This window comes from Carassius auratus, chromosome 26 (genome assembly GCF_003368295.1).
Source record: "Carassius auratus strain Wakin chromosome 26, ASM336829v1, whole genome shotgun sequence".
NCBI classification, from domain to species: Eukaryota; Metazoa; Chordata; class Actinopteri; order Cypriniformes; family Cyprinidae; genus Carassius; species Carassius auratus.
Genome location: NC_039268.1, coordinates 7,392,352 through 7,415,868, shown reverse-complemented (window position 1 = coordinate 7,415,868; position 23,517 = coordinate 7,392,352). Strand labels below are relative to the sequence as shown.

The 23,517-nt window shown below is 35.1% G+C and overlaps 2 protein-coding genes across 7 annotated transcripts; one reads left to right on the top strand and one right to left on the bottom strand.

Moving 5' to 3' along the window:
- Positions 1–431: 431 nt before the first annotated feature.
- Positions 432–14,591, bottom strand: LOC113044203 (circadian locomoter output cycles protein kaput-like). 6 transcript variants are annotated; one of them, XM_026203959.1, is made up of 21 exons: positions 14,474–14,583; positions 14,172–14,399; positions 13,456–13,559; positions 11,161–11,309; positions 10,009–10,100; positions 9,755–9,844; positions 9,528–9,645; positions 8,596–8,709; positions 8,339–8,457; positions 8,106–8,188; positions 7,916–8,022; positions 7,679–7,826; positions 7,515–7,590; positions 6,653–6,803; positions 6,459–6,553; positions 6,234–6,332; positions 5,782–5,928; positions 5,491–5,691; positions 4,261–4,370; positions 3,891–4,158; positions 432–3,096 (listed from the first exon to the last, which is right to left on the bottom strand). In XM_026203959.1, the coding sequence occupies exons 3-21, from the start codon at positions 13,470–13,472 to the stop codon at positions 2,905–2,907; spliced, it is 2,376 nt and encodes a 791-aa protein (XP_026059744.1). In that variant the 5' UTR covers positions 13,473–13,559; positions 14,172–14,399; positions 14,474–14,583; the 3' UTR covers positions 432–2,904. The 6 variants fall into 6 exon arrangements, with proteins under 6 accessions (XP_026059744.1, XP_026059741.1, XP_026059747.1 ...); XM_026203956.1 differs by having other exon boundaries at positions 14,188–14,399; XM_026203962.1 differs by having other exon boundaries at positions 5,782–5,916; positions 14,188–14,399.
- Positions 14,592–18,649: 4,058 nt separating this feature from the next.
- On the top strand, positions 18,650–19,543 carry LOC113044204 (cytosol aminopeptidase-like). Its single transcript, XM_026203963.1, has 3 exons — positions 18,650–18,751; positions 18,837–18,912; positions 19,124–19,543. The coding sequence occupies exons 2-3, from the start codon at positions 18,842–18,844 to the stop codon at positions 19,308–19,310; spliced, it is 258 nt and encodes an 85-aa protein (XP_026059748.1). The 5' UTR covers positions 18,650–18,751; positions 18,837–18,841; the 3' UTR covers positions 19,311–19,543.
- The last annotated feature ends 3,974 nt before the right edge of the window (positions 19,544–23,517 follow it).

Here is a 23,517-nt window from a genome sequence, read left to right as displayed (position 1 = left end):
ACTTAACCACGTTTGAAGGATGGAATGTTGGTCTCAAAAAGAATGAAATGTTTTTGAATGTTGACTGTGACAAATAACTGCTATGAGATTCGACTCTGTAAATATCTGGTGTCAGCTATTTTTTAAACTTTTAGAGTGTTATGTCAGGGGGAAAAGGCCAGTAGTAAGTGTTCCTGTTTTTATACAGAGTAAATGAAAATAAATGATAACTTGTGAAGGATATATTGTATAAATTGTGTATTTTCGACATTACAAAAATAATTCCTTATAAGTTATCCATATATTTTATGTTAAGTACAGTTTAGTACAGTTTTTGACCATCTGAACAATTTCAACCAATGGCATGAGTTTCTTCGAAGTGTTCAGAAATGTTTGCTTAGGAGTACTGTAATTACGAATATATGCCAAAAAGCAAATCTTGAAGCAGACAATTTAGTAGAGAATGTGAATAACATCGTTTGCTTTATTTCAAGATTGAATATTGCAGAGGAAAAATTAACGTTTTTTGGTAAACTGACAAAGGACAGTTCACACAAATTCACACTGAAGGTAATATTTTTTGCAGGCAATCATTTGTGGTAACATGGTTTTGTAGTACTGAAGTGCACAGCAAATTCAGTTTGAACAAAATGAACATGTTTTGGGGTTAAACACCTTAGGACTAGGATGATTTATTTTACTTCTTTGATGATTCAAAATTCATTATTCACTGATATTCATCAGGTCAAACACTTTTTTTTTTTTATAATCAAATGTCTGGGGCTGGAACCAAATAACTATCATATTCAAAGTGCACAATCTTTTTGGTTGCATACAAAAAAATAAAAATAAAATAATAATAATAACAATAATAATGGATACAGAAGATTGAAATATTCAGGGACATCCATATCAGTTCTCTCTTCAACCTGTTAGTAGATTTTTGGGGGCGTAAATTTTACGTCATTTACGTCATTTTTGATTGTACACACTATGAGAAACATTGGTTCCAACTGTAACAGCTAACACAACTGAAGGTTTTAGTGCACAATACAATCGTATAAAACGCACAACACAACACTATGAAAAAAAATGGAAGTTGGGCAACTACTTTAAGGGGCATCTCCACTTTTGGAATTCCAAAAGTCATCAACGTCAAAAATCTATTCAGTTTTCATATTCCTTTAACAGTGCTCCCGGTCTATACACAGCAATTCAAAGTATTTTGTCATATGAAAATAAAATGCATTTGAATACTTCGTATATAAAACCATTTCTGAGGTATATAGCCAGCAAGCCAACAGGGAAACATCTAGAATGCTGAGTTACTGCAACGCAAGAACTGATTGGTCATCGCTGGGGTTAATACACACAGTAGCAACCAAAACAGCGATACTGGAATTGTCACAAACTGTCATTGATATAATATCCTGCACTTTAAATTCTCTCTCTCTCTCGAACACACATACATTCACACAAAAACAGTTAAAAGGAAGATCACTTAAACTTTAAGACTCTACAGCTGCACGATAATCCTGCTCCAGGTTGTATTACAACTTTGGAACAAAATTGGATGAGGACAATATTATCATTTTTATCCTTGAAAATGGGATCTAAAAGGTCCACAGGATTCTTGACTATCCTCAGTATAGAAACACTGTGCTCTTGATGCGGCTTCTTGCATAGCTCCCAAAACCATGAGGGAGAAAAAAGCAATTATGATTGAGGATTTCAAAGCTTATTCATGGCGTGTCATTCTCATCTGAGAAATACACATACTGTTCATGCATACACAAAGTAACTTAAAGGTTTAGTTCACAGAAAAATTTTAATTAGCCTATGTTTTACTCACCCTCGAGGCATCCTAGATGTGTATGACTTTCTTTTTTCAGACGAATCCAATTTTTTATATATAACTCTGTTTGGATTCATCCGAAAGAAGAAAGTCACATATAACTAGGATGCCTCGAGGGTGAGTAAAACACAGGCTTATTTTCATTTTTAGGTCAACTAACCCTTTAAAGGACCATTAGCTCACAATTACTAGAAGGATGGACTATTTTAGTGTATATGAACACAATAAGTGCTATAAGTCAGGGGGAAAGGTGCACAAAAACATTTTAGTGGACTACTATGACTCAGCTAAAAAGCAAAATTAAAGTAAATTCGTTTTTTTTTGTTTTTTTTTTAACAAAGCAGCTCAATTTGGCCTCTTAAAACCATTAACTTTGATCCTTCTGCATCAAATGTGTGTCATAATTAGTACTAAATGTAAACTGGACTTTATTTTTTGTACTTCAGAGACAATGGGGAATAATATTTTCCAAAAAACAAACAAACAAAAAACTAACTATACGTAAAGAGACCACTGTCAGGTAAGGGGTAAAAGTAGAAAATGTCACTATCTGCATAATATAAAAATGCTCAAATTAAAATAATACTTAAAAATGGAAATCATAAAACTGGAATTACAAATGAAAGTTAACACCTCATGCAGCATATAAAATATTCAGTATCTTGCTTTGTTCCTTTACGGTTGTGTATTTACATGGTACACGAGATGTACAGACTCAGTTCTTTGGGCTGTTTACAGTGAAAGACTGAGAACAGGGTTTCTGTTTGGCAAAGACCATGCAAAGGCTTGCAATCCTACACTTTCTGCTGTTGAAATAAATAATGGGTTTGGCAACCACCTGTTGGTTTGGTGAAACGCTCGGCAAGGGTTAACATAGCGTCCATCTGGTGGTGTTGTGTTCCACGCAGCTGCCATGTTGAAGGAGTTCCTTGTCTTCAAATCTTCTAAGGTGCTTCCATGAAGAGCGGTTTTATTGTAGACCTTTCAAATGAAATACAGCACCGATAAACTCCTAGAAGAGACTAAGTTAGCTGGCTCCTCCATCTGGTTTGCTGTTGTGTTCATCCGTGTTACTGAGACTGGGCACTAGTGCTGTCAGTCTGACGAGAAGGGGTTCCTTTCTGTTGTTTCTGAGTCTGTGGTTTCAGTTGCTGTTGTTGTTGTTGTTGTTGTGGTGATGGAGAAAATGCACCTTGCTGCTGAATAGGGAAAGCCTGCAGGATCAGTTGTGTGGACTGGTTGCCATGAAGAAGCCGTGTGCTCTGACAAATGCATAGCAAAAAATTAGATACAAGTCAAAAACTTTATTTAAAAATTAGAGTTGACTGATATTTTCTTCTGAAAATAAGTATCAATATTATTATTAATGGAAAGAAGCCTCTTATGCTCATCAAGTGTAACGGTAATATTCTGAAAAATGTAAATTTTTAAATTATGTGATATTTTAATATTTTTACTTAATATATTCGTGTAATGGAAAAGCTGAATTTTCAGCAACCAGTACTCCAGTCTTCAGTGTCACATGATCCTTTAGAAATCATTCTAATATGCTGATTTGGTGCCGAGTTAGCATTGATTAATAAGGGTGCTCAATAAGTAATAATGTTTTTCATATTATCAATGTTGAAATGCCCAGTATTCTCTGATGAAATTTCAAAAGAACAGCATTTATTTGAAATAGAATGTAACATTAGAAATATATTTACTGTCACTTGATCAATATATTTTTTAATGATTGTTACATAATGGTTGTTAATATAACAAAGTTGTGTATGTATATATATATATATATATACACATACATATATACATACACACACAAATAATTTATAATTAATAATTGTTATATTAATCTCATACCGTACGTATATCATAAAATAATAATAAAATAATAAAAACAAACAATTAAAATTATTTGTTTATATAATTTATGTAATACTATATCATTGAGATAATACTTACAAATGGTACTTGCAACAGAAGTCATGTGGTGATGATTACCAATCACTGAATCATAGTTCTGAGTAGACTCAAAATGAAACTATGTTATTGTTACCTGTAAAAATGGTGGTTGCTGTTTTGTTGGTTGCTGCGTCGCCCCCTGCTGTTGACTTGTTTGTAATGTAGTAGTTTGAGCCTGCTGTTCTGCAGGCACTGTTGACTGAGGCTGCAGTGCTATAGTCTGTGTCTGACCTTGTTGCTGTGCAAACGGGCTGTAAGCTGTCACAACCTGACCCATAAACATTGTTGTAGGTACCATGACCGTGCCACACGCCATTGGAGCCGTCACAATCTTAGTGACCAACTGCTGCCCGGCAGGAAACCTGAGCAAGACCAAGAAAGAAATAATTACAGAATTGATTAAATAATACTGATAATATTTGTAGAAGGTGCTTGGGAAACAGAATGAGGAAAAAGACATGCACCTGTTGATTGCATTTCCCTGATTTATTTTTGGTGCCAGACTGCTGGGTATCTGCACAACACTGGCATTGGCCGGCTGGCTGATCATCATGGTATTATACACAGGACCACGCTGAGAAAAAGAATGAGAGAAAGAGAAAGAGACAAAAATGATCTCATCTATTAAGATGATGTCACCATATGAAGTGGAAAACAGGAGATTGTTTCTATTAAATGGGCTATTTTAATATTTTTTTAATACTTTAAGATAACAAACAAGAAAGGAAAGTGTGCAAAAACAAGATGTTTATTTGGTATTTAATCGGCCAAACTGGCTTTTGGTTATTGAAAACAATAACCATAACCACCTGAAATTAAACTGCACAGTAAGTAGCCTACATTCAATACAAACATAGATGGTACAGACATCAGCATTTAGCTTGTTTTTGAATTGGGTTGAAACTACATATAACTGGCCTTAAATTAAAAGATTACCTGTATTGTTTAATAAATTTTACATTAAAAAAGTAAATGGATGTTCTTTTCTCAACTTGTTCTTAATAAAAAGAATAAAAAAAACACACACACACAACGTACCAATAAGAATACCGGTTAAGTACTGGACCGTTAATTAGTATCGGTAAGAGTAGTAATACCGTTAAAACCTTAATGATACCAATACCTACAAATGACATGATAGCGAATGATTACAATGTAGTATGTGCACGCGGGTGCACTTCCAGAAAAATTTTCCGAAAAAAAAAAAAAGACCAAAAACTAGACGATTGCCGATCGCTTATTTCAAGCAAAAACCGTCCTGTTCCGATTTATAGCCGGTCAACCGGTGCATCCCTAAAAATTTTAATTAGATACGTTTCTTGAGCAACAAATCAGCAAATAAGAATGATTTCTAAAGGATCATGCGACACTGAGGATTGGAGGAATGATGCTGAAAACGAACCATCACAGGAATAAATTAAAATAGTTATGTGATATTTCATGATATTACTGTTTTTACTTTATTTTTATTAAGTCAACTAATTCAGCCTAAGAAACTTCTTTCATTAACATTTACGACCTTAAAAACTTTTGAATGGTAGTGTACATGCATAATACATATTTCAAAAGGACCTGATTTGACTATATCTGAGAGTTCATATTCCATCAGTCATTGCATTATTTAACAAAGACTAATCAAGTGGTTGTCAGAGCAAATATTTACTGGTTGTCATAACAAAATTGATCAAAGTCACCTGTGTAACAGAAGAGGCCTGCTGCAGGGAACGAGGAGCCTGTTGCTGTGGAACAGTCCCACTCTGTGCTGTACTTGTCACATTTTGGCCTTGTATAGCTACGACCCCAGTCTGTGCTCCAACCCCTAAAATGTTAGTCTGTGCTCCTCCAACTTGCGGTAACTGTACACTCATTCCACCACCCGACTGCTGCAGTATCATCTGAAAGAAGCCATTTAAATCACATGCTTTTTGCTTCTGAATAACAGTAAAGTTATCAATACCAATATCCACGCAGTTACATGTGTGTACCTGAGTGCCCTGTCCCTGCACCCTCTGGAGCTGCTCATGAATCTGTCTTAGTTCCTCCTGCTGTTTCTGAATGCTAGCTTCGATCATACGTGTCCTTTGCTCCAACTGCTCCTTCAGGTGCTGCATTGCATTCAACTGCGCAGAGAACTACATTGAGGAAGCACAGAAAAATAAACATCATGGCGTCACGGAGAAAAATCATTTAAATGATGGCTTATCCGATCTATCTGACAAACCAAAACCAAAAAATAAATAAAAAATACACACAAACAAAACCTAAATAAACGAACTAAATGAAAGCTATGTAAGAACGTTTCCACTACTGACTAAAAAAAAAAGTTTTAACTCACAATTCAGGCTTTCTTCCCTCGAAATTGCGAGTTTATATCTCAGAATTCAGTAGCGGAAATAGACTTCCATATAAAACACCTAAAACAAACCAAAACTCTTACCAGGGCATTAGGTTGAATCTGTTGCTGTGGTTGAGGTTGTTGCTGTTGGTTGATTTGGACCGGAGATCCAGTCTGATTGGTGTTCTGGGAACTCATGGACTATCAAAATAATGCCAATAAGACCACAGTCATTACTCAGCAGCTATGAGGAACAAGCAAATGTTAGGAATGTGTTGTCAGATAATTAAAGCCACGTACTGACATTGATGGATACACAAGTCTCACCTGGGTGCCGATAGAGGAACGGCGTTGGGGTGTCATATCAACAGTGGCGGGCCGGGGTGGAGTGCTCACGTCCATCTGTACCCTAGAGGGAGTTGCTAAAAAAAAATCATACAGATACAAGAGTTTCAATACCGGCACCAATCCAGGAAAACACATCAGCAGAGCACACTTTTGGAACAGTTTTTCATGCTTACAGGTGCAGGTATTGTCGGATACAGCGGTGTGCGAGGACTTGTGGGAGCTCCTTGAGGAGGTGGAAGGTGTGCGACTGTTGCTGAAGCGCTCCAGAACCTCCTTTAGTCTGGAGGTGTTTGATTGAGATTGAGAGCCAGAAATCTGAGACTGCTGGTAAGAGAGAGGAAAGTTAAGATCATTATCTGTAGTGTAACTGTTGATCAATGTTTTTTGTTTTGCAATGACTGATATACGGAGAGCAATTGTTTCTTAACTATTTATTTTTGCCATTTTCGCCTTTATTGTGACAGGACAGATCACAACTGACAGGAAATGAAGTGGGAGAGAGATAGGGGCGGGTTTTCGGGATTCGAACTGAGGATGTCTGTATGTAGGCACGCTGACCATTTAAAATATTTGACATTTATTTTATCAATATTAAACTTTCCCTCTTGACAGATTTTCTTATTAAAATAGTTTTTGCTTAACATTTGTGTGTAAAGGGTGATAATTTAAGATTCTTTGATGAATACAAAGTTTAAAACAATCAAATCAATCTTAACTGTCATCCTTGATTCATTTCATGCAATCTTGCGGAATAAAATTATTCATTTCACTCCGAAAACAAATCTTACTGACTCCAGTCAGCAAGTATATAATAAAGATGTTTTTATAATATAAAGTTAATTTACCTTAAATAAGACACATGAATTCAGTTAACCATCAATACTGATAACCTAACATTTGATAAACTGACATTTTTCACCACTGCAGGGAATAAACTTTATCCATGTCTCTCTTAGATAAGCCAATTTAAAGCATGTACATTATACCACATTAGTGGACTATTTCTGAGAGGTTACAATCTCAAAATCATTTCACCTTATCTCCGGCCAGCTCAGGGGGAGATTCCTCTATACCCATCTCTCTCCTCTGCTCTGTGCGCACCTCAGCATAACTACAGACAAAAATAAAAACAATTCAAAATAAAAACAGAAGCAAAGTCACTATCGCTATCTTCTCGGTTTGTGTGGTCATCCGTGTACCTCACAACCGTGTGCGTGCACACGATAAACTCTGGTCGCGAGTTCCACTGGTGATAGGTGATGTAGTAGTTAGTCTGGAGCCAAATCCACTGCTGCCCTTTAGTTAGAAAGCGATAATAACACGATTTCCCTTTCCCAAACTGCATTACTGCAAGCAGACAGAATAAGAAAGAGACATATGAAGAATCTGGCACCAAATGTAAGTTTCAAATATATGTTTGTTTGTTTTAAACTTACAATGCTCATGGCATTTGGCCAGTGAATGCAAGTCATCTACGTGATAATAGTCATAGCCTGATGTTCCCAACACCTCAAAGGGCATATAGCCAATGATAGGAGGTGCTCTGTAACACAAGAACACACAGATAACTCACTGAAGGAAAATCCGGACGTTACAAACATGAAGAAAGGGATACTGTGTGAACACCTGTGATCTAATAAGAGGAATTTCCACTCCAGACTGTGTCGAGACGTAAATTCTTCATTGGGCTCCTCCACCGTGCACATCTCCTGTGCACAATCAATAACAACAAACAGGTCAATATTAGAATGCTTTTGCTAGTAATGCTTTGTTATGATGCAGGCCTATGGTTGATTGCTTGCTTTTAGAGAGTTTTTGTAATGGAGATCTATTTTTGCTCTGATGGCTTATTAGCTTACTTTGATGAATTGGGGTTTGGCGAGCCTCACAGTCGCAATAAAACAGACTTTATCGTCGAAGGCCGGCTGCAACGTGTGCTGTAAAATTCCCTCAAGGCCATTTCGGGTTGCAAGAGGCACTGGGAGAGCATTCAAAGTGGAGATTTGTGTTAAAGGAAATTGGTTGTCCATGTGTTTTGCTTTGAGCAGTACCAAATACAGTTAACATATGGTCGAGTATTTAGTCAGTTTAAATCAAGAGGAAAATAAATACTCACTGTTGGCGAGTGACTTAAAGTTGCCAAGAAACTTGACATATTCATACACAGGCGGTTTTTGGGGATCCACAGAACCTCGGAGCATGTGACAACAAAACTCCATCTGGTTCTTGGCTGAGACAAACGAACAACAACGAAAAAACATTAGGCACATGACAATATAAATTAAAATCCCTCTTGTATAACAGTGAAAATATCCTGAGGAATCAGACATCGGCACAGAGTAATTTTTACCATCTCAGTGGGAAGCAGGACAGGACTAGTACGTGACAAATTCACTATATCTCACTGATTTGCTTCAAAAACAACTTAAATGGTAATATTGATAAAATTAACATTAATTTCAGCCAAACAGCAATTGCTGGCAAGTAGAACTAAAAGGTTTCAAGTGCAAAGTAAAAACCTTAAATATACAAAAACAAAAAGAAAGAACGTTATTGAATCGTTTTATTTAATTCAATATACATCTTAGGACACTGCTTATTCGTAGGGGGAGCATCACAATGCGATGTCAGTTAAAACACCTTCAGACAACATCCATTTTCACGTTTATTTCACCAATGCCAGTACATCATTCATTCCACGGGTGTATCAGACTGGTTTTAACTGACATCCCATTGTGATGCTCCCCCTACGAATAAGCAGTATCCTAAAAGTCTTTTACATACATTATAATAAACATAAGTTAATTTGTTTAAAATGGGTTAATTGTGAACTAAAATTAAAACTGTTAATGATAATTTTCTTGAATTTAAATAAATCTGAAATTAAATAAAATCTAAATATATGAAAACTTAAATGAAAATTAGAAATGCTGCCTTTGAAACTAGCAGAAAAAAAGTTGAAGTAATGAGATTACTAAAAAATAAATAAATAAATAAATAAATAAATAAATAGACACATTAAAAAGTAATATAATTGATATTGCTCACATTTGAAGTAATCAGAGTTGAGGTTTTCAATGTCTGGGTGTGAGGAAAGCACTTTATAGACTTCTTTGTGCTCCCCCACAGGCAGAAAGTTTAAAAGGTTCTGATCCACCAGGTCCGACTGAAACAAACAGGATTATATATGAATGTAAGACACATAAAATGTTGCAATTCCAAGACCAAAAGAAATCTTTAAACAGACTACAAACAATCTGCCAACTGTCACTTACAGGCAAATGCTCAAGTAGAGAAGTTACGCTTTCTGAGGAGTAAATGATGTTGCCATCTGTCAGCATCACTATGAAAAACCCATCCAGCGCCTTAAAAAAAAAACATAACTAAAACAGCTGCAATCCATAAACTAAAAAATGCAGAAGTGATGGGTGTAAATTTTAAAATATTAAACGTGAATGAGGATGCACTCATTTTTTATTAGGAAGGAACAGAAATACAAACACACATATTGCCCAAAGCAGGGTCATACCTCTAGCATCAGCTGTGTAAACTCCTCATTGCTAAGAAATGGGGGTTTCCAATCTTGCTTGATCTCACTTGACTCGGACTGTGCAGCAATTTCTGCATTTGAACACAGACGATTCCTTAGAAACAGTTTTCCTAGGATCTGCATGTCTCAGTTGCTTAGAGACTACACTACCTTTTACAAGTTTTGGCTCTAATCAAGTTACCTTTCAGAAGTTTCTTATGCTCACCAAGGCTGCACTTATTTGAAGAAAAACAGTAATATCATGAAATATGATTTCAATTTCAAATAATTGTTTTCACATGAAATACTGCAGTAGTATGCTGCTTTGTGGTCACTTTAATCCATTATACTACATCCAAGATCTTCATGTAAAAAAAAAAAAGGTTTTTGAGGAAAACCATGCAAATTTTTCCTCCATATAGTGGACTTCAATGGGAGCCAACTGGCTGAAGGTCATAATGCAGTTTCAATGCAGCTTCAAAGGGCTCCATTGGTCCATTATGTGGAGAAAACTTCATTTCTTTTGACTGAAGAAAGAAATACATGAATATCTTGGATGATATGGGGTGAGTAAATTTATAAGGACTTTTTCATTCTAGAAGTGAACTAATTATTTAATTCAAGACTGAAGTACAGTTATTACTAAATTTATACATCTAACTTAACTTTAACTAGAAAAAAAAATATCTGGAAGATACTAAAATACAGTGGTGATATAAACTGTGTATCTGGAGTTGGGGTTAAGCTTATTGCATTGTGGGATTCTGCACAGTATGATGTGATTTATACTGCACACTTTTGCCATTTTTGTAGGTGATCCAGGTACACAATGCATACAGAAAATTAGCATATGGCTCACAACACAGATACTGCAGAAGCTGCATGAGCGGCAGGACAGTAAAGCTGCATAATAAGTCAAGACTACAGCTTTTCCTGTGATAAATTACAGCATTCCACTTGGATGTAAATCACATGCCAACTGTTTTCTATGTATTTGTTATTGTATATATATGTATGTTTTTGTTTCTTTGTTTTTTTAGGAACAGCAGCCGTTGAGCATTAGAGCCCATAACACACATCTGCCGTGTGCATGGGGACTATGGCAAAACAATAATACAAATCTGCAATTATTCCAGTAATTATTTGCCCCACCTTTGTGCCTGCACAGGTAGTCTATGCTCTTCTGCAATATCGTAGACTTGTCCATCTTGCGTGTATTTCCAGGCAACAAGGTGCCAAGTTCTTTAATGAGGACATTGAACTGGTCTCGCCTTTTCTTCTCTGACTTATTTCTCGAAACTCTGTGATTGAAGATAACAAAGTTGAGAAAACAAAGCATTAGAGAAGGCTGAAAAGGCTTATTTACGATAAACATATCACTTGCTGGAAGAAAACTAATAGTGTAAACATTAACCTTTAGACCAACAGCAGAAGCATGCAAGCATAACTTTAAAAAAAAGAGCTTTTAAACAAGTTAGCGTGTTTTATGATGCATTCATAATATTGACATTTCCAATTATTCTTTTTATGGCTCATGAGAACAGTGAACAAAATAAGCCATATTAATAAGGCCAGTTCAAATGTTGAGAACTGTAAACTTGAACAAAATGCTTGCATTTTAATAGGAATGCAATACTGCGATGCAAGAATTCATCTTGTGGTGTTAACATACAAATACTCATGTCTAGAAGTAAGACTTTCTTGTTTTATTCCAAAAGTTGGGTCCATTTTATTATCACAAATATGTGATCTCTATGTTTGTACGCATTTCTATTACAATAATATTACAAAAGGGGCAAGTTAAAGTGGCTGTATGAAGCGATTTAAATTTTTTCTTTCCATTTGAAGTATTACAAGCTCTTGCTGCATGAAGAAGATCTGTAAAGTTGCAAAGACTAAAGTTTCAAATCCAAAGAGATATTCTTTATAAGTTATTTCCGTTTAAATTTTTCTGGATTCTGTTTTTTGCATAGAAATTTTTTTCCACACCTTTTTAATAGTTAAATTGTTTATTAAAAATTGTATTTAAAAAAAGTTTATTAATCATAAAGCAAGTGTTATAAATTAAATTCATTAAACTTATACATTTTCACATCAATTTAATAAAGGTTTAAAAAAAATTACATGTTTGAGGCCCTATGAAATGTTTTATTTTTTATCTTCATATTTTTTTATTGTTACCAAATTCTGTTTCAACATGTATAATTATTTGAACGCATAAAATAACTTATTTTATTTTTTTCTTAAAGAAGCCTAATGATTTTTTTTCCCTCAAAAATTATTTATTCTGTGTTTCAGAAAGGCGGGGCATAGAGGAGCAACAATAATGTACAGTATGTGGAAAATAATGTTTGTTTGTTTTTCCTTAAACCGTATAAACACATTGCATTACACCAAATACACAAAATAATGTTCTTTTTATCAAGACCATATGACCCCTTTAATATTTAAATGTTCATTTCAGAACTACAAAAACAGCAATTGTTAAATGTATCTGTTTGCCTTATCTTTCTCATCTTCCTCCATCAGCCCATCAAAAACACTGCAATCAGCCCTAAAATAGGACATGCATTTATTCTGTGTGATGGAAAACCATTCTTTTTTTCTGTAATACAGTTACATGTCTGTCATTGGATGCTTTTTATTTTTTTGCATACTACTGCAGAGAAAAAGAAACAGAGAAGCCATGTCCTTCTAAAAATAGACTAAGGCTGATGTTAAACTCCTACTGTATTCCTTTAATATGTAAATGCAGAAAGTGGAACACTAACAATGCATGGGTGAATATAAAATTGTAGTTACATTTTAATAAGCAGGTTGTAGATATATGCATACATTAATTCATACATTAATTATATCTAACTACATTTTCTGTTGTGCTACTAAAGCATCTAAATTATTTTTGAAATACCATTTAAATGTTTGGGGAAAGAATTAATACCTTAATTCAACAAGGATGCATTAAATTGACCAAATCTGACAAATAAATCTATAACATTACAGAAATGAAAGATTCCTACTGTAATTTCAATGATGCTCTTTTGAACTTTCTATTCATCGAAGAATCATGAAAACAGTATCACGGTTTCCTCAAAAGTATTATTCCAGCAAAAACATCATTTTTAAATATTGATAAGAAGTGTTTCTTGAACACCCATTTAGTATATCTAATGATAGCTGAAGGATAATGTGACACTGAAGACTGGAGAAATGGCTGCTGACAATTCAGCTTTGCTATCACAGGAATAAATGACATTTTTAAATATATTACAATAAAAAACTGTTATTTTAAAATGCAATAATATTACAGTTTCTACTTTACTTTAAAATCACAAAATTCAGCCTGGCTTGAGTCTTTTTACAAAACAAAACATTAAAAACATCTAGCTGAACCTGATCTTTTGAACAATAGTGTGTACGTATTGTTGTGTAAAGTTTGAGCTCTACCGGTCTCTGGAGCTCATGATAATGCAGTCTCATGGATCAGTCTGGGGTTAAAAAAACCTGTTGCATTGGGAAGACATATGAAGAGGTCCCACCAATGTGAAAGCCTGTGGACACAAAACATTGGATTAATTATGGTGAATTAATAGTGCAAGTAGTTTAATATTGTTTCTATGCCTCTGGTCCACATGATCGCTTAATTGACATAAATGTCTTTATATTTACTTTACAAAGGATTTAGGATATATTCAAACTTTTACTACATTTTCACTCGCTGGTTCACTCGGGATCAGACCAAATCATTACTGAATTTAAAAGTCTCTAATGAAGTGCATTTCAAAGTTTGCAAGTTAGAAAAGCATCTCAGCCCTCAAACATTATGTTCATCATTCCACTTCAACCCAATAATTACATCGAAACTGCAACCACAACAGCTGTAATAACAAACATACCGATCATTCATTTACATCAGTCAGATCTTCCGAAAAAGGACACTGACGCTGTGAGAAAACATTCAGACTGAACCAAACGAGTATGTCATAAATTCAAATTAAATGTCACGTCAGTGCATAAACAGCTACATCTAAACTTAAAGAGATAGTACTACTTTTATTAACGAAATCTTACACTCTCTCTGGGTTTTCCTCGTGCACAACAGCCAATGGATCGCGGAACTACCGCCTTTATCAACATAAATAAATGTGGTATAGGTTACCTACAGAAAAATACACTCACATCCACACAGGTGCCGTTCTGATATAATCTCCTTGGCTCCGAGATCACAATGCAGCGCTGCGTTGAATAATCGGAGCAATAACTATAAATGAAATGCTGAATTTCATGCGCGCACTTCCTCGAGCGAGCGGTCTCGCGAATGTGGGTCAGCGGGCCTAGTGACACGCGACGCGTAGCGGAAGCTCCTCCCGGTTGCCGCGAAATCTGGAACCCTTTAAAACGCGTGTTAACTCGGTGGTTGTAACGATACATATATTATCAGCGTACACTTCTTGTCTTATATTACCTTCGATCGGCGGCGGTTCGCGGTCGCTCTCGGTTTCGAACAGGATGAAAACATTTAGGCCAAGCCTACTTCACACCAGCAGTCGAAGTCATGCGCAATGAATGAGCGCACTTCTTGAAAAAGTTAAATACTGGTGGTGCGCTATGCCAAAGTCCTATGGCTATGGCTATTCTTCGTGGACCAATTGCACAATTCTGTACATGATTTTGTTTCAGTGTTTTCTTTTGGCTGCAAGCATACTTTGCCTAGTAATAAAAATGTAGAGTGAAGTGGCGTAAAAAAAACAATGTTTAATGAGACTAATCAGACTGTTTTTAATGGCAAAATAAATATTTAATTACAAATTTAGAATTGCAGAAGGAGCCAGCAAACCAGTACTCCGGTTGTTTGCAGATATTATTCATTGAACTATCAAATGTAAACACAATATTCCATATTTTTTGAACATTTCAATTAAATGTCTTGTTTGATCATTTATGATTAAAATATGTTACATTTAGAACTAAGCATGCTGGTTTTAACTTTTTTTTTAATGGTTTATAATATGAAATAATACATCACGCAGATTTTTGTCATTGTTTCGATTTCATGTTAAATAGAAATAAGGCTGGTTGAATTTAATTAAACATTAGATCCTTTCAGAGATGTTTTATTTTAAAATAAAGATGGCAAAGCAGGTTCCAATGTCCCTTCAATTTTATGACTTAAAAAATGATTTAAGTTTTATGACTTTTATTTTGGAATAAAATGTCCTCTTTTGTTGACGTCAGTAGCTGCGCCTGTTTTAACCAAAAGAAATGGACACAGCGACCCCATTTTAACCTCCTAAGACTTTCTCTGATTTATCTCCTGAATCACGGTTGAGTCTGTTTTTATATCAGAAAAGATCAGCATTTATTTAAAATAAAAAGCTTTTGTAACACTGTACACTATACCATGCAAAAGCTTGAAGTATATTTAATTCTAGTATTTTTTAGTATATTTAATTCATCATATATTTATTATTATTATTATTATTATTATTATTATTATTATTATTATTATTATTATTATTATGTATTCATTTTATATTTATCATTTCATTATGAAATTATAGAAATTAATACTTTTATTTAGCAAGGATGCATATTTTAATCAAAAGAGATTATATTTATAATGTTACAAAATATTTCTATAAATTCTGATCTTCTGAACTTTCTATTCATCGAGGAAACCTAAAAATAAATTATACTCAGCTGTTTTCAACAATAATAATAACAATATTTTTTTGAACAACAAATCAGAATATTAGAATGATTTCTGAAAAATAATTTGACTGGAGTAATGGTGCTAAAATGCTTTGAAATCACGGGGAAAATTTACATTTGAAAATACATTCAAATACAAAGCAGTCTATTAATATATATATATATGCACGCTTGGTGAGCAGAAGAGAATACTTAAAAAAAAAAAAAAATCTTGCTGTCCAAAAACGTTTTACTGTTATTGTAGTTCACCCTGAAAACTAAATAAATTAGATTTTGCATAAATACAGTTAAGAAAGAATGAGCTTTGAAGGTTGTTCTTTCTGCTTTCTATTTAAAAAAGAAAATCTGTACTGTAATGCATAATGTAATTGTATTCTTGTGGAAATTTAGAAAAATACATATGTGTGAGTTTCATTCAAGTATTTTTTTTCACAATACATGTATTGGAAATTTAAGAACGCAGTTTTTTAATGCAGTATTTAAAATTGCCCTAAAAAGTTTTCCTGTGTTTATACAGTGGGCTGCAGGAAGCTTCAGGATCTGGAGGTAGCTCGTGTGAGGTGGACCCTTGTGTAGATGACCAGTCAGCAGCAGAGGGCGCTGTGCTCGGGCTTTTTGAGTATGATTAGCTCAAAACCAAGAAGAGGGTCCGTGTCACGATCAGCAGCATGACAGAAAGGTGTTTTGTATGGAGATGGGCAGAACCTGGCCAGACAGCTATTGTAAGCTCCAACCAAACACATCACTCCCATAGTGTTCGTAAATACTATAGAGCAGAAGCTCTCACCCTTAATTAACTCACAATGTTGCTGTCCACAAGAGGTAGTGTCAACGTTCTGTCATCTTTTCATGACAAAGCAACACAGCACTTTTCTTTGTTTGTTACTCTCTCTCATTTTTAAGGCCTCAGTCTTGGATTGAGAGTGAGCAAATAGACGCTTTTCTAAGTGTGTCTAAAGGCTCAGAGGAGCCCTCTATCTTTCTTGAGCTGCATTACAAAGGCACTTTAGACTTTGCACAACCTCGTCTTGTGTTGGTGAGAAAAAAGGAATCACGTTTGGCAGGTAACTACATCAGAACCTAAAAACATCAGTGGTTGTGACTTTGAAGCAGATAATTGGTATGTCTGTCTCATTCCAGTGGTGAAATCTCTCTGAAACCTTCTTCAGGCATGGATGCCATGAGAGCAGATATGGGTGGAGCAGCCACTGTGTGTTCTGCTATCATGACGGCAGCAGCTTTGAAGCTCTCCATCAATATCATCAGTCTGTCCACTGCACTAGAGACTGTCCACTGCAACCGTTGGCACACAAACTAACCTCATGTTTCTTATTTCAGGTTTGGCACCACTCTGTGAAAACTTGCCTAGTGGAAAAGCAAACAAACCGGGTGATTTTGTCCATGCCAAAAATGGCACAACCATTCAGTTATTCTCCTCTGGCACATATTGTACTGATTTGCACATAGATACCATGTACTGTATTACTGTTTGACATCTGCATCAAATGTAATTAATATTAAATAAAAGTTATCCTGAGTTTTTCCAGGAGTCTTAAAAAGTCTTTATTATCAACAGTGTTATCTACAGTGTTAACAGTGATACATTTTTTTTTTTTAAATTGTGAAATATTTTTGCTTAAAGGGACAGTAAGTAGGAATTACTCCCATCTAGTGGTGAAATTGTATTTTGCATTCAAACTAATTTTGCTCTCCAGCGCCTCGCTTTTTCAAATGCGCGTTGCATCTACGGTAGGCGATATGTACCAAAAAGCTTTGACAGGATGTCTTCTAATAGCACTTCGTCGAGTTTTCCTTCAGGTGAACAGGTGTGTTATTTCAAACAAACTGCAACATGACAACTACAAACGAATGTTACAGTATGAATTACTGACTGTGGAAAAAATGAAATATTGTAATTAGTAGTTATGTCTTCTTTATTCGTTATATTTTCTGAATTATATGCATTGTTAGATATAAAAAAAATATTATAATATAGATTGTAACACTGACTTACCTGTCGAGAAGAAAACTGGCCACTTCAGCGTCTCTTTTGAAATCTTTATCAAGCATTAGCTCTTTCCACCTAGAAAAAGCTTCCCCGACATTAACTCTTGTTTTCTGTAATCTACGGTCACGTTTCCTTTTACGTTCTATTTTTGACTGTTTTGGCGACGATGTGTTCTTCTCCTGTGGCGCAGCATATGTATGGTCCATAATAAGAATGCAATCCAGACTTTTAAACTTGCCGGTGCAGTTTCAAGCGCCTCTCACTGCTCTGCACCTGCGTTTCTGGCTCTGACCGAAAACGCGTTGTGGAAACGCGTTGGCTTAGTACTTTTTGTCCCTCTCTGCTATTATAGTTTTGCAAGATGGCGGAACTACATGGAAGCCTCCGTCGACCTACCCGTCCCATGTATATAAAGATAATAAATTCTTCATTTACAAGGATTAGTTTAAACATTGGCATAGGTATTTGTACACCATTGAGGGCATATTTATGAATAAAAATATTGATTTTAGATAATAAAATACCTAAAAAGTTACTTATTGTCCCTTTAAAGTTTAAAAGAATAGTATTTAATATAACCTTTTTGTACAGATTTAAAGGTATTTACTGTCACTTTTTATCATTCTTGTGTCCTTGCTGAATAAAAGAAAAAATTAATAAACTGTACATTTATAATGTGATCATATATAAAGATCTATATTAAATAACACATTGGCTTAGTTATCCTAATTTTGTATTTATTTTATTTCTATAAACTTTATACAAATGAAATGACATCAGAGAGCAGTTCTGCAAAATTAATAAATATCAAGTAATACCGTGATTAGCAAAAAAAAAAAAGTCTTGAATTTGATGTGTTTCTGCTCATAGCTATTCTCAATAAGAAATAAAAATGTGATAGAATGTAGTTTTTTCTTTGGTAGATTGACAACACTGATGTGGACTGACTGATTTTGGTTGATGCTCTGTGTTATGCTCACAGTTTCAAGCCCAGAGCAATAATCAATGTTGCTACACTTACAGGTACCATCACACAAGCTGCATCGATGCTTTCAAATAAACACAGACTCATATAATGGTTTTTTCTCTGTCTTTGTTCCTCTGGCAGGTGTCATGGATGTGGCCTTAGGCTCTGCTGCTGCAGGCGTGTTCACTAACTCTGGCTGTGGGAGCGGCTGCATAAGGTAATTTGCAATGTCACTCTCATCTGAATGTCAAAATTACTGGAATACCATTCTTTGTGGAAACAAATGTCTTCATATGTTTTATTTGTATACTCCTAAGCAAGCATTGTTACTGGTGACAGGGTGTGCAGCGTATGTGTTGTGCATGCTGTAGTAATAACTGTGCTTGTTTTTGGTTGCCATAACACTGAACTGGTCTGTGACATCACAGTTCAGGTGGCGCCTGTACTGCTGCAACCTTCCTGAGAAAGTTTGTGACAGCTGATCATTGGGCTCATCTCAACATTGCTGGAGTCATGGCCGATAATGATGAAGTTCCATTCCTGAGAAAAGGAATGTCTGGAAGACCTACACCTACTTTGGTGGAGTTTGCTGCTGGTTTGGCCTCTGAACCCTAATGTGACCTATGTGAGCTTTGTCTTGGATGCCTCAGAAGTACAGTATATCCATGATGATCAGTGTTGATGATCAGCAAAAAATGATCAACACAGTGAAAGCATTAAAAAAATAATAATCAGTGAAGTTTTTACGGCACAAGAAGAACAGAAAACTGTTTCTAGTGGAAACTGCTGACAAGCATTGCTAGAACCTACTATACTGTTGCTAAAATCTAGTTACTTTGTAAAAAGCAACAACTGAACTGAACTAGAGAATGAAAGACCTGTTTGCCTTTAAAAAAAAAAGAAAAGAAGAAAAAGTGGTACAAGGTTCAGGGAAATTTTCAAATTCTTCATATTTGTGTAAAAGATTAAATGGTACCAGTATTATACCATGTATAAATTCACAAAATCAAGTCATATGGCAATGAAGAGTATGATAAATGTCACAATGAAAGACTGGTGTGTTGGTTATTTTTTACCTTGAAAACGTTTGTTGTATTATCTAAAAATTTCATTAAACAATAGATTTATGCTTACAATTAATGTGACACCTTGTTTTGTTATGTTAGTATTGAAATGAACTTATATTTATTTTATAATTTGTTAAAAATCATGTCGTTTCAGACTTGTATGACTTTTGTGAAATATAAAAAAAGTTACAATTTGTTTATTAAAGATAACACTTTTGGTTACCATTGACTTTCGTTATATTTAAAAAAAAAACACTCTCAAAATAATTTTTTGAAAGAAAGAAAGTCAAATAAGTTTAAAATGACATGAGGGTGGGTGAATGAGGACAGAGTTGAAATTTTGGGTTTATATGCCTTTTTAAATCAGGCGTTCTAGTGTATTCCTAGCCATATTTAAAGATTTACTGTGTCCTATACAGGTAATGTTTGAGAAGAAAAAACATCTGTACAAAGACTATTCATGTTATTTAGGTCATTATAGAGAAACTTTTAAACTCAATAACTGGAACTTGAAAAGTATGAAAAGTGAGTTGCTTTGTACACCACTAGATGGCTTTGTGAAAGTGATTGGAGGAAGAAGCAAGGCTTGTGTTATCTCAGAATGTTCAGTGTTGTGTCAGCTGGGCCTGAGCACTCATTTACACACAACACAGGACAATTTACTGGAATGAAACCCTCTCACACCATGCCTCTCTGTGTGTTTCTAACTTTAGGAATATTTTAACTATTCTCTGGGGACACAGTTGCTAAAAGATGTCTCCAGACGTTTGCAAAATCTCACAAAAAACAACTTTTATCATATCCTCAATAAATGCGACGAAATAAAAGTAAAATGGTTTGCTTTTTGAATGTTGGTTTGGGTTTGTCTGTATGAATTCTTATTTAATTTAAACTAGGTTTAGCAGAAGTGTGTTTTAAGAACGTTAGATTGGACGTTGTGCTGTAAGCTGATGTGGAATTTGTGCAATAAACTTAATCTGAAAAGCGGGTCGAGATGGAGAGGAGAGCGATTGTTCTAACAGTGCAGAGGTTTAAGCACTCGTGCCCTGCTTTCATCCCACAATCCCCCCACACACACAACTCAAATATCCCCTTTACACACATACGCCATCCTTACCTGTGTATTTTAATGAACAGAACTGCATCAAGCTGCCTTATTTACTTCATGATACAATTTTGATTAGGTGAGTTTACTTTTTAGACCTGTTTTACCACTTTTTACTAGTGCTGTCAAACGATTAATCGCAATTAATCACATCCAAAATAAACATTTTTGGTTTACATAATATATGTATGTGTGCTATGTCTGTTAATTATGTATACAGTATATAAATACATACGCATGTATATATTTTACAAAAACATGTTGTTTATATATTAATGCATATAGATATATACATGTAAATGAAAATATTTTTAAAATATACACTACATGTGTGTGTATTTATATATATATATATATATATATATTAAAGATAACATAATAAATATACACAGAACACACATATATGCAAACGAAAACTTTTATCTTGTATGCGATTAATCGCGATTAATAATCATTTGACAGCACTACTTTTTAGACTTTTTATTGCCGATTTCAATAAAATAAAGTATATTCAGCAAAACTATTTAAAACAATGAAAGTATTGCCAATTATAGCTATTTTACTACAAATACTAGTACTTTTTAGGTGCACTATTGTCTATTATGTTACATATATTATATTACAAATTCACCTATAAATGTACTTTTTCATGCAGTATTGACGATTTTGTTATGAGTTTACTTGTAAGTTTACTTTTCAGATGCAGCACTGCAGATGATGTTCCATCTATTTTACTACAAGTTTTACTTTTTAGTAAGCCTGTCTCTGGATTTGAGAGTTATATGTATGAGATTTGTGCAAGGCTGAGACAAAGAGGGATCAGTTTGATAACAGTTCAGAAGCGCAGCCAGAGGACAAGGTCACCCGCATACAGTCAAAATATACTCTTTGCTATTTTGTTCATCTTTTGTTATAGCAGGAAAGTTTGTGGTAAATGAAGAGCTGATATCCACATCACCAGTTGCGATGTAGCTGCGTCTTATAACCGTCTCCACTCGGTAGGTTGAACCATGCCTCCCCTCCCTGGTCTGTAGGTACTCGCCTTGCCTGGCCTGTCCGGCAATGCTTAAAACTCCTTTGGGAAGGATGGGGCTTCCGCAGCATCACTGTTCCCAGTGGACTGGGTACGTTTTCCCAGTGTTATTCAATCTCACTTAGTGTTGTAGTGCTTTGACAATGGTGAGTGAAACTACTTGTTTCGAGCCCCGGCCTACATCAAATAGGGGCGCAGGCTGCTCGCACAGGACGCTGGAAGGGGCAGCACCAATGGCGCTTTAGTAGGGATCTCAATTCGTTGGTCACCGACGTGACGTCTAGAGTGACCGACTGAAAGGGAACGTCTCGGTTACGTATGGTAACCCTCATTCCCTGAAGGAGGGAATGGAGAAATCATCCGCCAGATCACCAGCTCGGCTCCTCAGCGAAAACCTGGTATGCATTACACCTGCAGCCTTAGTACACTCACGTTGTGATCAGCGGCAGCTGGATGCAATAATTGTATGCCAATATGCATTGGCTCCTTTAGTTTACACTCAATGTAGACTGGTCTATTGAAGCGATATCCCAATTCATTGGCCAACAACGTGACGTCTCCGTTCCCTCCTTCAGAGTTCTAGGGTTACCATATGAAACCGAGACGTTTTTGTTTTTTTCTAAACAGCAATGATCGGAAGAAAATGTAGACTTTTTATTATTGTTTACATTTTTTCATATGGTGAAAAATACCCTAGTTAATCTACATAACACATCATAAATTTGCTTAGTTGTGCCGAGATAACAATTTCTGCAATCAAAAGTTCAGTATAATCTTTCAGTATGATAAATAAATAAATACAATATGTATATTTCACAGCTGTCTCTTTTAATTTTAATTCAAAGGAGTTTTTCCTACCTTTCAAATTTATTTTATTTGAAAGAAAAAAGTATGAAAACAGAAAACATTTATGATGACATTTTACTATTTAACTGTTTTCACTGTATTTATGTTGATATAAATGCAGCCTTTATGAGCAAGAGACTTCATTCAAAACCATTAAAAACACTTACAGAACCAAAACTTTTTAACAGTAGAGTAAATTAAACTTAAATTGAAATTTCCATTGCCTAGAAGCAATAAATATTTCTTCTGGGTGTGTGTGTGTGTGTGTTTTGGGTTAAGGGGTGGTGTATGTATGTTTTGGGTCTGCAAATGACTTATTGTGTGTATGTTTTTGGGCTGAATGATAATGAGTGTGTGTGTGTGTGTGGGAGAAAGTGTGTGATTGTACTCCCCCTCTTCAGGCAGGAGTATGATTGGCTTTAAACAGATTAACATTCTAATGGTGAGAGTCTTAAATCCACCCAGTAACAGAACAAAAACTGCTCATTAAAACATACTGACCCTACCACATGTTCTCCCTCTCCTTTTCCTTTAAATGTTTCATTTCTTTTTCTCTCCACCTGTCTTTCTCTTCAAACATTGTTCAATGAATTTCTTGGATTGGTAAAGTATATATAACTCATCAGTTTGGCTCAGTTGCATCACGCCTGCACACATCCGCCCTCAGATAACCATTTGATTGCATTTATTCATTTTTGTAATGCAACTTCAACTCATGTTAAAGTTCAGTACGCGATTAAAATGTGTTGTTTGTTTACTAGGATGTATGGA

Excerpts from the sequence above, each read along its gene's own strand:
- LOC113044204 (XM_026203963.1), top strand. The coding sequence starts at position 18,842 with ATGGATGTGGCCTTAGGCTCTGCTGCTGCAGGCGTGTTCACTAACTCT. Across the intron at positions 18,913-19,123 it reads TGTGGGAGCGGCTGCATAAG|TTCAGGTGGCGCCTGTACTG; the intron begins GTAATTTGCAAT and ends GTGACATCACAG.
- LOC113044203 (XM_026203960.1), bottom strand. Across the intron at positions 7,827-7,915 it reads GGCCAAATGCCATGAGCATT|TAATGCAGTTTGGGAAAGGG; the intron begins GTAAGTTTAAAA and ends GTCTGCTTGCAG. Across the intron at positions 5,692-5,781 it reads TGCAGGGACAGGGCACTCAG|ATGATACTGCAGCAGTCGGG; the intron begins GTACACACATGT and ends GGCTTCTTTCAG.